The 14,447-nt window shown below is 41.5% G+C and overlaps 1 protein-coding gene across 1 annotated transcript in view; it reads left to right on the top strand.

Moving 5' to 3' along the window:
• Positions 1-11,823, top strand: part of AGBL1 (ATP/GTP binding protein like 1) — a 581,937-nt gene extending 570,114 nt beyond the window's left edge. The window contains exon 22 of the mRNA XM_023512636.1: positions 11,613-11,823. Within this exon, the coding sequence (XP_023368404.1) occupies positions 11,613-11,823 (211 nt within the window). The remainder of the gene's footprint in view (positions 1-11,612) is intronic.
• Positions 11,824-14,447: the final 2,624 nt, after the last annotated feature.

Genomic DNA, 14,447 nt, shown 5'->3' on the forward strand with positions numbered 1-14,447 from the left:
CCTATACATGCCAGAGGTGAGGAAGCAGAGGAGGTTAGGGTGCAGCCTCTCACCATGCTGGCTGCCTATACATGCCAGAGGTGAGGAAGCAGAGGTGCCTGTGGGAGAATTAGGTATTTGGAAAACTGGATCCTTTTTATTTGAGCTCAGAGAGGTCAATAACATCAGTCCCTGGGACCAGAGAAGCGAGACTGCACCATGACTCACACTGCTGACTTGGACTTTATTCAAATGTCCTCGGCGCCATCCATTCTGACAAGCCAGGTGATGGGTCTTCTGATCAGCGACTTGGCCAATGACCACTCACTTCAGGGCTGCCTCATGGAAAGGGACTGGGATGCCCAAAGGAAACAAAATATTCAGGAGACTGGAAACTCTTCTAAGGGGAAGGAGGGGCGAACTCAAATGCATGTAAAATATGGAGCTAGAGATCAATCAATCATATACCTGCATTGTAAAAAGAGCACTGATGCTGATGTTCAAACTGCTGTTTCTTCGTAAGTTTCATCGACCAGAATTAGGCCAACAATGTGAGGAGAGAAGATGGTAACCAAAGAAGATCTAGGTACAAAGTGAAATTTTCTGAGGTGAGAAGGAGCGGTATGGTCCTAAATTCCAGCATAAGGGGATCTCCTAGAAACCTCCCCAACTCTAGACGTTTACCATCTATTCCCTTACCCTTTGTTTCTTTCTGATCCTATGTGCGACAAAAACACTTTAATTATTTTATGAAACATAAATAATAAAAATCATCAGATGAGTTTATATTTATGTTTTTCTCTTTTAAAGCTGTAGGATTTAAATTAATTACAAGCAAGCCACCAATCTCTTAACCTGACCAAAATAAATAAACACTGGGGAAGATATGGGTGGCAGAAAAATTGGATTGGAAAGGGTTAACAAAACGTGCTGGATCAATTTACTGTGAGAGCTTTTCTCTTAAGTTCTTATAACTTTCATTAAAAAATGGCTGACCTAAAGGAAAAGATATATAAGATGCTGGTTCCTGGGAGGGTGGGTGGTGGTGGTGAATAGCTAATAATTTAGTAATTATATGAGATAAGACCTCTGAGTAGTGTCAAGTGGTCCACTGATGCTTCAGTCATGTGAGTTAAATTATTCAGCTGGTGCAGCTAATGAAACTCCAGTAAGCCAAACCACATTCATTTTCTCGGTCCTTCCCTTTAGAAACTCACTCTGTGTTAGAGTACAGCTGAGGTTTTCCACTCACAGTTGGCTGGACACTGTTGCTAAGGGACCACCAGAAGTGAACTCACCCACACACATATCCAGATCAAAGTCATGATGATCCCGTGCCACTGTAGCAGAGAAGGTGTTTGTGGGCAAGACAGTTTGTCACTTTAGAAATGAATGACGATGGTGTTGCTCAGGCTACTGCTGCAGTGTTCAAAAGATACGCCTCTCCCATTTCCACCATTCTTACCATCCATTTCCACCATGTTTTCTTGTTGAGTGGTTCCAGTATACTCTAATAAATATTCTGCGGGTCATTGCTAAAAAGAAACAATGTAGTCATGTAAGATATTTTACTATTTGATACATTCCCTGGAGCAGTGGAACTGGTGATACAATATAAGTCTCAATAGATCAAGAAAAAAAACTCTACAGGGACATGGGACAACCTGTAGTTACCTCTTTCTTGACTACACTGCTGTGAAACTCATCATCATCTTCCTAAAACTTGCAAAAAAATATTTTCTCATTGTCTAAAAAGAAATCAGAGCATCTGGAAAGAAGCATACATTGTCTGAAACCACTTAGATTTTTGTTTTAATTTGCGGTCCAACTTTCTATGCTAAGTGATATCACTGTTCCAATTTTATATTAGAGGACTTTTCTTTCTTGTGTGCTTCAAAACCACAAAGCAACAAGCCTGGTTACTGTATATAAATGAAGCAACAGGAGGCTGAACTATGCAACACGAAGGGTCGGGTATGATTTGTCAATGAAAAGAAAGCAAATTATGAAATTTGAAAAAGTGGACATAGGTTTTGATCTGTTGAAAAGTTAAAAAGTAATTAATCTCTGCACTTATTTTCTGACTCATGATTTTATAAACATCTCTCCTCAAGTGCCCGTCATCCCTGGTTATAGAACTCTTCATAGTATAAGTGCTTATATATTATCAGTCTCCCACCAGAAATGAACACGAGCCATTGCTCCCAGCCAATGAACACAGCACGCCATCCTGCACTCTCCTGATTTCTAAAAGTACTGGTTGTTAAACTGCCGAGGACATTATTTTAGGTTTTGGTTAACATTTTTGACTCATAATGGCTCACAGAGGACATGCAAATAACAGTGCTGGAGGTGCAGAGATGGTGAAGGCTAGTTTTAAGGCCGCCAGAGGCCAGGAGCACAGCCCTTTCTAATCCGGTTTTTCTGCCACCTGCGTTCTCCCCAGCTGTTATTTATTTTGGGTGGGAAGGAGGTGGGATTACTTGTAAGTATCCTACAGCTTTAAAAGAGAAAAACCTAAATATGAACTCACCTGATGACGTTGTTTTCTACTTTAGGTTACATAAAACAATTAAGGTGTTTTTTGTCCGACATAGGACTGGACAGAATTGAACACCACACACATCTCCTTTCTCCCATCTGTTGTTCTCATTCTTCTTCTTACGAACCCCTTCCCTACCACTTTCCTTCTCTTTTACTCTATATCGCAATTTCTATGAAGTTTTTAGACCATATCTCCCCATATCCTCACGGAGGCGCTGGTTGAATAAGTCAAACATTTATTTTCACGAATTTTTGTCTGAGAATGACAATGGGTTTTTACTAGCTGTCTAGATCATGTGGTAGCATCCATGACTTCAATTCTGAGTGAATTAATGTGTCTTCCCAGGCAAGGTAGACTTTAGACATGAACAATTCTCAACTGATTTGAAGGATACAGCACCCTTGGTCTTATCTGATGATCACACATCTTTTATGCTATCTATCTGCAGCTCCAAGGCCCTAAGCACATTATCTAAACCTTCAAACTTGTAACTATAAAATAAGGATACTATCTACCCCACAGATTTAATTGTTAATTCCTATTTTAAGTGAAGTGAGAACAAACGCAAAACCCCTGGCACACAGTAGGTGATCAGCAGAGTTTATATCTGTCTCCCCACAGTGATTTTAATGCTTTTCTCTATACATAGAGAATGCGCCATTGCTTCAGTTAACAAAAAGATAGGAAGATAATAAATAATATACACTAAATACTACTACTACTACTAAATGTCTTTCTTCTTAAAAGTGTTCAGTCAGTCACAAATTCTGTGATAGTGTGAAGAACTTGACAAACACAAAACCCTGGGGAACTGTGCTAATGATTCTGGGTGCTGATGGTGAGACCCCCACAGCAGGCTGAGTCAATGTATCTTGAAGGGTGTGTGAGTTGTGGAATGGGCTGCCAGTGCCTCTTAGATGGGGCACAGCATGCACACAGCTCGCTTTGCTTCGGAAGAATGTAGACAGAGGGTCAAGGAGGAAAGACACCGCATGGGTAACATTCCAAATTGTCCCCCTGTGACTCCATCTCCAAAGGAATTTAGAGGTGCTGTTTTCTTGTCTACTGAAACAAAGATGCAGACAGAGTTACATTTCATTAGAAAGATGCACTTGGCCGGGCTCAGCTTCTTCAGAAGGGATATGGGTGATGGGTAGCTGGGGAGAGCAGGTTGGATAAATAGGAGTGTCTGGAATTTTAAGTGTTTGCCTCTTGCTTCTCAGGGAGGAGGCTGCCTCTTGAGGCCTGGCATGCACCCAAGTCTTGAGCGTTACCTCAGCATTTAAAGAGAAAACAAGTGAAAAGAGAACCCACCAAGCTGCGGTTTTCGGCAGCATCAACTTCAAGGAATGCCACGGGCTGGGCTGTGCTCACCCTGTTAGGATGCAGAATTATTTTGCACTATAGAAAGCTGTCTTTTACCAACCAAGAAAACAAACAAAACAAAAAAAGCAGAACTAATTAAGATCGTCATATCTCAATAAATATGCAAATGGAAAATCAAAACAAAGAAATTCCATTTATCACATCATAAAGTTGCAAATTGCTGTACAGGCTGGCTTGGAAGAATTGCAAGGGATAGAAACTTCGTAATGGCTTTGCCGAGAGACTGCGTTTTAAAAGCTGCATTTATAGATTTGTGTTGGAGGATGAAGATGATGAACTTAACAGGAAAAATTATTTTCATGTTTTGTTTCCAAGGGTTGTAGAGAAGAAAGGGGGGCTAAAATTTCCGTCAGGTAACTATGTGTGAGGTTTGGGGCTATGAAATTTACTTCCATTTATATCATTTTTATATCATTCTCATTTTACAGATGAAGGCAATGAGACACAAAGAAGGGAAATGCCCCTTTCTCGTGTGGTCTTTAGAGCCAGGACTCAACCCCATAATTACTGTGTCTGACCTCAATTTTGTTTTTTTGAGACCGAGTCTCACTTTGTCACATTCAGTAGAGTGCTGTAGCATCATAGCTCACAGCAACCTCAAACTCCTGGGCTCAAGTGATTCTTGCCTCGGCTTCCCAAGTAGCTGGGACTACAGGCACTTGTGACAAGGGCCAGCTGTTTTGTTTTTAGAGATGGAGTCTCGCTCTTGCTCAGGCTGGTCTCGAACTCCTGATCTCAAGCAATCTGCCTGCCTCGGCCTCCCAGAATGCTAGGATTACAGGTGTGAGCCACCTGGCCTGTCTGACCTCCATTTCATGCTTTCTTTCTGGCTTACACTTTTCCCACTTCACCCCTGACTCTCTTACACCACCCAGCGTGACTTTTGAATGTGTGTCAATAAGACAACAAAGCACTCAGCTGAAAAGGAGGAGATACAATCAATTTGCAGATGTTTTAGTCACTTATTTTTCACATCTGTGTTTTAAATGCCACCCGTCCAACAGAACCACAGTTTGGATTTCTGCCTGATGTTATTTCCTTTTTTTTTGCATTTTATTTTATTTGCCAATGGTGACTTTGAATTGAATTCATCAGCTATGACAAATAAGAGGAGAGAGACGAGGTGACACCTTAATATCGCTAAAGTTACTATACCCCAACCTTAACTTAGGGACTTGGTCCCAAGGGAGCTGAAACTGTGAGCCGTAGACAGAGCAAGTCCTAGCGGTGCTGGCAGCTTTATTTCTGCTCCCTGCATGTAGAATGCTGCCCTTAGAAGCAGATTCACTCTGGATGTCAGGGCTATCTTGCTATTCTGGTCTGCTGGGCTAACATCAGGTGAGACTCTTCATGAAGATGGGGAATTACCTGCAATGAGCAAACCATTAGTAAGAGGGACGCACAGTCTGGTTCCCACTGTTCCTCACTGCTCGGGCACAGGGCAGTGCAACCAGCCGTCTCCCAACTAGCAGAAAGTCATCTCACACGGAACTGCTAATCCCCACTGGCAGAATTAGGCAGTACATAAGTTACGTGGCAGGAGAGTGGTGGAAGTACTTAAGTAAGGGAAAGGAAGTTTGTTCCTAATGTTCTCAGGGGAGATTTCAAAGAGGTGGGTATGGTTTGCCTTCAAGATGGGAGGGATTTGAAGACGTGTCAGGGATGGTTTTATTGCATTTTGCCAGATCTGATCAATTTTATTCAAAGGATAATGTACTAAATGGTGGGGGGATAAATACAGCAACTATGACCCGATGCCAGAGACACCTGTCAATAGCATCTCATTTTTGTTACTCATTTCTTTTTCCACCTTCTTTCATCTTCCCTACCGCCTCCTTTTTCTTCTTTTCTTTTTGTCTTCCCTCCTCTTTCTTCTTTCTCTTTTTTCTTTTCCTGCCAGTCTTTTTTCCTTTCTTTCCTCCTCTTCCCCATCTCTTCCCTCCCTTTCTTCTCCTTCCTCTCCCCTTCCTTCTCTTTTCCTTTTTCCCCCTTCCTTTCCTCCCTCCCTCCTTTCCTCCCTTCCTTCTTTCCTCCCTTCCCCCATTCTTTTATCTTCTCAAGCTTACTTTTATGTTTTTATACTTACAAACTTGTAATCACCTTATTTTCTCATCAAAAATATTCATTTATGCTTTGAGGAAAATTTGGAAAATATTGATAAATATATGAAGATATTTTCAGTCACTCTATTCTCTCATTTAAATGTGACAACTGCCAGACTGTAGGAGTACGTCGTCTGGTCATTTATCCAACATGGTTAGTTTTTTCTTCTCTGACAAGATGACTTCTTGTGTTCACATGTATTTCTTATGAGTTCAATTTCTTTCTTACTAAAATATATATTTTAGTAGCTCTTTTTGGTGATGATCCATGCATGAGAAAATTTGTTTTGCCTTCATTCAAGAGAAAAAAAGGTGTTTGTGTGAGTGTTTAGTATAGAATTCTAGCTTCTTATTCATTTTCTCTCAGCATCTCCAAGACATTATTTTTCTTTTCTGGCTGGGTTTAATATTTGTCTTTAGTCATTCATTCATTATTTTGCAATTTGTAATGTTTAACTTTGAAATAATTTTGTCTGTATGGAAAGGTTGTGAAGATACAACAGAAAAATTCCTTTCATCTAGTTTTTCCTACTTAATTTGCTTTTGTGGAAAATTTACTGTTCCAAATACTATTCATTGAAGTGTAATCCATCTTTCTCTATCAATTTTTCTAAGATTTGCCTTTTTTTATACATATCCATTATTATGTAGCTAATTATGGAGTTCATTTTTTTCTTAAATTTTCCTGCTTTGTGGAGTATTTCTTAAGAACTATCACCTTTCAACCATTATCTTTCTAAATAATGGCTCTCACCAGCTTACTGTACATTCTACCGCTAGAAGTCTCTCTTCTTGATGAGTCTGTTGAACTGTGTCCTCTGCTATTCAGCCACTCTGTTACACTCTTTAACATCTGCTTTTTTTCTTTTATAAAGAATCTATTTAACATTCAAACTTCCCTTTTTTCTGAAAAAGTTGCTTATAGTTTCATTATGCTCTCAGAACTTATTCTAATTCCCTCATCATTTCAAACATCTATTTTATAGTTTCCACCCCCCCATGGGCATATTATTTCAAATTTGTAGGAATGTATTTTTGCTGCTTTTGTATCTGCTCACTCTGGCTCGCGGTGGATTATTTCCTCATGTGATTCATAACTTGTTCTCGTCAGCACATCTCCAGCGGGTTATAATCCTCACCCCCTCTCATGGGAGTCCCATATGCCTTGGGTTTCGAAAAAAATACCTACATGGAACTTTTATATTTTTCCTGATGAGGCCTTCAGGATTTCACCAACCAGAATCATTCTGTTTAAGATTCACAATATCCCGTAATTGCAGTCCCCAAATCTTCTACATAAGAAGAGGACTTTTCTTCTGTGTTTTTTCTTCATTTTGCCAAGTCATTTCCTCTTCTGGAAATTAAGTTCTTTAAATTATTGCATTGTTGATGTTACTTTTCTCTATTTACATCTCTATTTCTTCTTAGTTTTGAGTTTAATATATTAAGAGGGAATGCATTCATGCATTCTTTAGTTCATGTGGTAAAAGTGTCTATGAAGCCTCCACTCTGTGCCTGAGCTGAGGGTGTGCAGGAGCATCTGGCATGAGTGTTTGTTATGACTAATTTGCTAATAGGAGCAGGTGTCTGGGAGCACAGAGATGGAATGGCTGACTTTGCATGTGCAAACAGAGTGAGGGCCAGGTGAGCCTTCACCCAATTGTAGAGTTAGTAAGGCAGTGGGATGAGAACACATTCCACAGGACGTACACGCCACAGAAAGTATATGACCTTTCGAGATGGGCATTTTTTCACTCAGCCTAAGGGCTAGACGATCCAAATTGTTCCATGTACCAATAATTCTTCCATTTTTATGGCTGAATGGTATTAAGTGGCATGCATTTTTGACCATTCACTTATCGTAGGACATTTGATTGTTTCCAGATTCGAGCTATCACATATAAAGCTGCTGTAAACAATTATGCACAATTTCAGTGTGAACTTAATATTTTATTTCTCTGCGTGTAATACCCACAAGTGAAATTGCTAGATCATATGAGAAATCCAGTTTCAGTTTTCAAAGAAACTAACAGACTATTTTTCAGAATGGCTGTCCGTTCCCTTCAGGAATGTATGAGAGGTCTGGTTCATCTGCATCCTGCCCAGCGTTTGGAATAATGTTTTTTTAATTTTATCTCCTTGAATAGGTGTGCAGTAATAGCTCATCATAGTCCTAATTTGCATTTCTCTAATGGTTAGTGTTGCTGAACATCTTCAATATTTATATAATATAGTGAAAAATGCATCATATAATTTAATAAATTTTGTTTCACTGTCAAATATAATTTTAATAACTTAAGAGGAAAAGGAAAACCTATGTATTTGCTTAGATTTTTGCTTTCTCTGCTTTTTCTGCCTTTCTCATGTTACAAAACTCCTTATTTTATTATTTCATTTCAGTTTAGAGAGTTTTTCTTAAGTCATTCTTTTTGTGTGTGTGTGTGTGTGGTTTTTGGCCGGGGCTAGTTTTGAACCTGCCAGCTCTAATATATGGGGCTAGCGCCCTACTCCTTTGAGCCACAGACGCTGCCCTTAAGTCATTCTTTTAGGGTATATCTGCTGGCAAAAATTTTCAAAACTTTACTTCCTATAAGACTGTTTTAATTTTCCCTTTATTTCTCAAGGGTATCTGGCATGAGTAGTTTGAGTTTGTTGTATTTTTTGAATACAAACACTCATGCCAGATACCCAGAGAAATGATTGACAGTCCTTTTCTTTCCAAACTTGAAATATGGCGTGCCATTTTCTTCTGGCCCCTATGATTTCTGACAAGGACCTCACTGCTCTTCAAGTTGTTTCCCCCTATCCTGTACCTACTGTTCCCCGAAAGTTTCTCTTTCATTACTTTCAAGACTTTAAAGTTGTCTTTAGTTTTTAGATGAGGAGCTATGATCTGTATTTGCATATATTTCTTTAGAATTATCTCTTTGGGGATTTGCTAAGCCTCTTGAATTTGTAGATTTATATTTTTCGCAAAGCTCTGCCATTATTTCTTTTCTTTCTTTTTTTTTTTAAGCAATTTTTGGCTGGAGCTGGGTTTGAACCCACCACCTCCAGCATATGGGGCCATTGCCCTACTCCTTTGAGCCACAGGCATCACCCACTAGCATTATTTCTTTAACTATATTTTCAGCCTCTCTTCTTTCTGGACTCTGGCGAAATGAAGATTAGATCTTTTATTATAATCCCACAGGGTCATATATTCTCTTCATTAAAAAAAAAAGATATCTTTCCGCTGTTGTTCAGACTGAATGATTTCTACTTTTAAGATCACTGAATCTTCCCTCCATCTTCTCTTTTCTGCCTATTTACTGAGTTTTTCGTTAGCTTTTTATATTTATCCATTTTAAAGTTTTCATTGTATCTTCTGTTTGCTGAGTCTATTTTTTTTTTTTTTCTGAGATTTTCTATTTCTTGGCTCAGGCATTCCATTTTTTGTATTTATTTCATGTGTTCCTGTAACTACTCAATGGAGCACTTGTGTGATGCTTTAAGAGCCTGTCGGGTAATTCTAACATGTGCTGACATGTGATGATGTCCCTGGTTTATGATGAGCAACTTGCTATGGAAACCTGGACATTTGGGGTGCTATGCAATGAGGTTGTGCATCTTATTCAATTTTCTCCCCTGATGCCACTCAGGCAAGGGGAGCTTATAACTGTCAGGTGCAGGAGTGGGGCATAGTCTAGGTTATGCACTAGACCTCCCTGGCCCCCGGTGTGGAGAGGGCCTCCTTGTTACTACTGGACTATGGTGGGAGATTCAGCTCTTCAGTGGCCCTTCTCTGGCCAGGAAAGGCCAGAGCTTCTCCCTGCTGCTCTCACTGCCACTGGCAGGGAAGGGTCTTGTTACTGGCACTGAGTGTGGAGACCCAGGCTTCCCACATGGCCTCCATGGCATGAGAGGAGGTGCTCCCTAACCTCCCTTCTCTGCCTGCTCTCCCTCCTCCTCCTTACATGGGTGCATGGAGGATGGGGGCACCCCATTAAGTCCGATGAGAGGAGGCATCTAGGCTCCCCACTTCCATTTTTGGAGATGTTTCACCATCTTTTTTGTCACCACAGTAATGAATGGAATTAAAATTTGTCAATGGCCTTTATTCTACAGGGCTTTCTCATTTCATATTCACCATGACTCTTGAGATATTATTATTGATCCATTCTATGAAATTAAGGGTTTTTTCAAAGTCCCATAGCCAAGATTTAAACCCAGGCTCTTGACATGACACTGTATTGTCACCTCAGTACCTAGCATGATGGCAGGTGAGTCTCGGGCTCTTGGGAGGAACTCTTCCCTCCCATTACCAACTACAGTATTACTCACAATTCTGCCTAGAAAATATGATCATTTAAATCCATGGTGCTGTGTAAACAAGGCTCATAATTCTTCCCCATCCTCTCCATTCAGCCTGTGTCCCACCAGGCCTTTAGTTTAGGGTACTGGGGGCCTAGAGAGCTCAGAAGCAGTTCACATCAGTCAGTAGACCATTAAGACCTGGCCTTTGATTCATTTCATGAGCTAACGTGTAACCAGGCCGCTGATTACCCATTTTCAGAACAGCTCTGCCTGATTTATGAAGAGCTTGCTTTCTATAAATCACCGAGTAGAAACCCAGCACGCTGCTAATCCTAATTGGTTAAGTCCTAAGTAGGGAGTGATTAGAAAGTCTTCAGGAAGGAAGGTACCTCATGCAAATGAGGGAGATGTACAGCTCCTTGGGAGGAAATGTCCCCTGTGCACAATATGCAGTGAAGTTTTTGTTGTTCATTCCTGCTGTCTCCTTTTTTCTTTTGCTGGTCAACCCCCATCGATCTTCTGTGTGTTAATTATCTGGAGGGAGGGAGGGGGTCAGTGGGGAAGCACAAACATAGTAGAAACAGAATATTGTTCCGTCACTTACTCTGTCATTCATTAATTTCAACCTGGATGAATTTTCCAATAAACCACAAGCCATTTATCGTGATGAAGGGGAGCTGTGCAGTGTGACTCATGGTGCTGTTGGTTAGGGTGGTAACTATTAGGGCTTTGAGTCCTCTCCACCTGATTCCAATTGCACTCTTTCCCGGGAGTAGATGCCATGGCATTCTCACCCGCTCAGTGATGCCTTCTCTGAAAAATCCTAAGTGAGCCTGTGCACATCTTCTGATTGAAAATAGGGAACCCCACACATGCATTAATGTATACATGATCTATGCATTTATGATTAAAAAAAATTGCATATGAAAAAAAGTTGAACAGTGAATAAAGATAGAAATTTAAAAAGAAAAAAAAAAAAAAGGAAATGGGGCCTGAAAATGAAGGCTCTGCTGGCAAAGGAAGAAGTAGGCCTGTGGATTCGGTACCAAACTTGTCCCCCATCCCAAGGTAGTGGCTGAGGACACAGGGGAGTCTATATACAACATGCTTAAAGGGGCAGTAAGTTGAGACTAGTGATCAGAGGAGGAAACATCCCCTCTTCTGTTCCTTTTTCTGGCTAAACTCTCTTTTCATTTCCCCTCCCTTTCTCCATCTGTGTCTTGCTCCTTTGCTCCCCCTCTCTACCTCTTCCCTCCCTCTCTCTCCCTCCCTTCCTCCCCCTGCTCTCTGGGAACCCACGGCAGATGCAGCAGCAGCAGCAGCAGCAGCAGCTCCTCAGAAGCTGATGATGAGCCCCCCTGCATGGAGGAGATTGATTACAGTGCAGACAGCAGCTCAGACCAGGAGGGGGGCTTCTCTGAGCTGGACCGGCGGATCCATGAGAGTGCCATCTATAAGGACGAGGGAGACGAAGAAGAAGAGGGACCCAGGCAGGGAAGAGAAGCCATCCCGTAGCCCTGAGGTTACAGGCAGCCCTGTGTCTGCAGCCACTGGGCTAGCAGCTGAGATGCTGCATCTGTGCCATCAGACACACTCAATGTATCCATCAGTGCAAAAGCCAGTCTGCGTGAGCCCTGCAAACCCATTGGTAGTTTGTTCTACTTTCACTGTGCCTAGAGGCTGGCTATTTCATAATTAGAATATCTTACATATGTAGATAGTTAGGTGGTCCTCAGGGCCCATGCAAGCTGCCATTGTGCTTGAGTAGGATTCAATGGGTGGTCTCAGGATGACCTTGAATCCCTCAAGATCATTCTGAGCTCTCTCTCTTTTATCCCTGTGCTTGAAACTGCAGTGGAGTAGCAGGAGAAGAGTTGAGCTTTCATAGTCACTTTCAGCCAGAGTTCTAAGTGGGTGTTTGAGTGGTTCCATATATGAATGTTTCCTTCCCACCCACCTAGAGCTTTGGAGCTCCCTGCAACAAACCATGGGTCCCACTGAAACTCTGGGGACCCTGGCAGGGTCTTCAGGCACCGAATGCTGGAACATGGAAAACTCTCCATCCATGTAATGACATGTATCATCTTTGATGGTCTTTAATAGCATTTATTTCTAGGCCAGAAGCCATGCCAGACTAGGGAATAATCATGGTCACTGGTCTCTACAGGTTTTAAGGTCCTGTGTATTCAGATAACTAAGCATGATGCTGGGACATACTGAATAGTGTAGTCATTTCAGAATCAGAAGCCAGTTGTTTCTTATAAGAACTTAAGCAAGTAATTAACCTCCCTAAACTTCTGTTTTCTTATGCATACCACGAGGAATCCATATAAAGTTACTTTAAGGATGAAATGAGATAACATATAAAAACATACAGCTGGGCATTTGGCGGACAGCAATGTCAACTTACGTTTCTCCATAACACAAAAAGGACCTGTTATATGTGTCTAAGTATTCCCACAGTTTAAAGAAAAAGAAATTCCCTGGGGTCACCTAGTAGGGAAATACTGAAAGGGATGTGGGAAGGAGGTTATGTAGGAGCAAAGCCTAGGAGGTTGGAATGACTCGCCACAGGTGAAAGTGGAGCAGAGCCTTTCAGCAGACCAAGCTTGGATGTTGGAACGCTGGAGTGTACGGGCCTGTGCAGAAGGGAGGAGAAGGGGCAAGGAAGCAGATGTAGAATGAGCTGGAGAGGTTATGCTGGGTCAAATGTAGGTTTTCTTCAATTGTGATACTTATTTAGTTAGCATTAGGCTTGGCTGTGAGGGTGGAAAACTCATTCTAGTAATAGCTTTTTAAGCTCTAAGTCTGTTTCTCTTTTCGTGTGCAGTTCCAGACCTAGGAAGGCTAGCACTGTGACATGACTGTGTGCTGTTAGAGGCCCAGCTTCTCGCTGCCCAAGCTACTGTGGGGAATTGTTCTGAAAAATGTGTTCTACCAAACTTAGAGCCAGAGGAGATTACCCAAGAATTCCAAAGACTTGTCAGCACTAGTGGGAAGCCATGTGGTTCAAAGTGTGCAGAGGAGGTGAGAGTGCAGAGAGGTGACGCTGGGGCCAGGCCACATGTGTGCTGTCTTGCACCTGCATGACTGGGGGTCATGGTGGTCCGCAGTTCTCTGGGCAGCCTGGCGCACCTTCTCTAATGGACAGAGGTAAGGAGCTCTCTGTATCCACCTTGGTAGAGAAGCACCACTTGCCACCTATAAGCCCCTAAAGGTGGAAACTGCTGGTCATTCATGACAATTCCCTGTAGCAAGAACATTTTTGGCTCCACATTTTCTACAGAAGAAAGTCTAAATATCTCAACACATCTTTTCACAGTCTGTCTCCAATCTCCTCTCCACACTCCTGTTCTGTTACTCTCCAGTCTCTTCAATTACCACGGGACAAGCCTTCGTCTCATCTCCCCACTCTTATGCTGGGTGTGTGCCCACACACACACACACATGCACAGACACACACACCATTTCTTGAGCCATGCAGCTCCATAAATATCCTCTTTGATTTTTCTAACCTTTTCACGCATTTTTCCTCCACCTTTGATAAGTGTCTCCCATTATCTCATTTGGGGATATAAAGACCCCATTCAAACACAGGCAGTTTCCAATTTATAAACATCCAACTTATGAACAACTTGCACTTATGAATGGAGGTTATGACAGGTAATAGGCAAATGTCCCTATTCCATCTTACAAATTCAACTGAAGAATAAATATACAGAACCTATGTCATTCATAAATCGGGAATTGCCTCTAATAACGTTTTTCTGTAAAACTTGCCCTAATCACCCAATGCCAAGTTATATAATCTCTCTTTCGTGCGTTGCACTGTCTTTACATCTGTTTTACAGCATGCTTATCATTTTCTACCTGATATATACACTTTTGATATCCCCACCCCCAGTCACCATTGAGTCATGGGCTCTGGAACACATGCACCTACTATTATCTTGGCCTTTCTTCCTGTACCTAGAATATTTCCTGACACATGGAAGATGTTTAGAAATGTGTCTTCCCTTCAGCTTCAAACCTAGACATCCATTGTCTCAGTAAAATCCCATACATTTTCCTTAAATATCTCCATTTTTCATCTCAAATAAGAGTTCACTAGAAGGGCCTTTAGCATGCGTGTAGCCCAG

Source organism: Otolemur garnettii, unplaced genomic scaffold (genome assembly GCF_000181295.1).
Source record: "Otolemur garnettii isolate 467f Iridium unplaced genomic scaffold, OtoGar3 scaffold00029, whole genome shotgun sequence".
In the NCBI taxonomy this organism is placed as follows: Eukaryota; Metazoa; Chordata; class Mammalia; order Primates; family Galagidae; genus Otolemur; species Otolemur garnettii.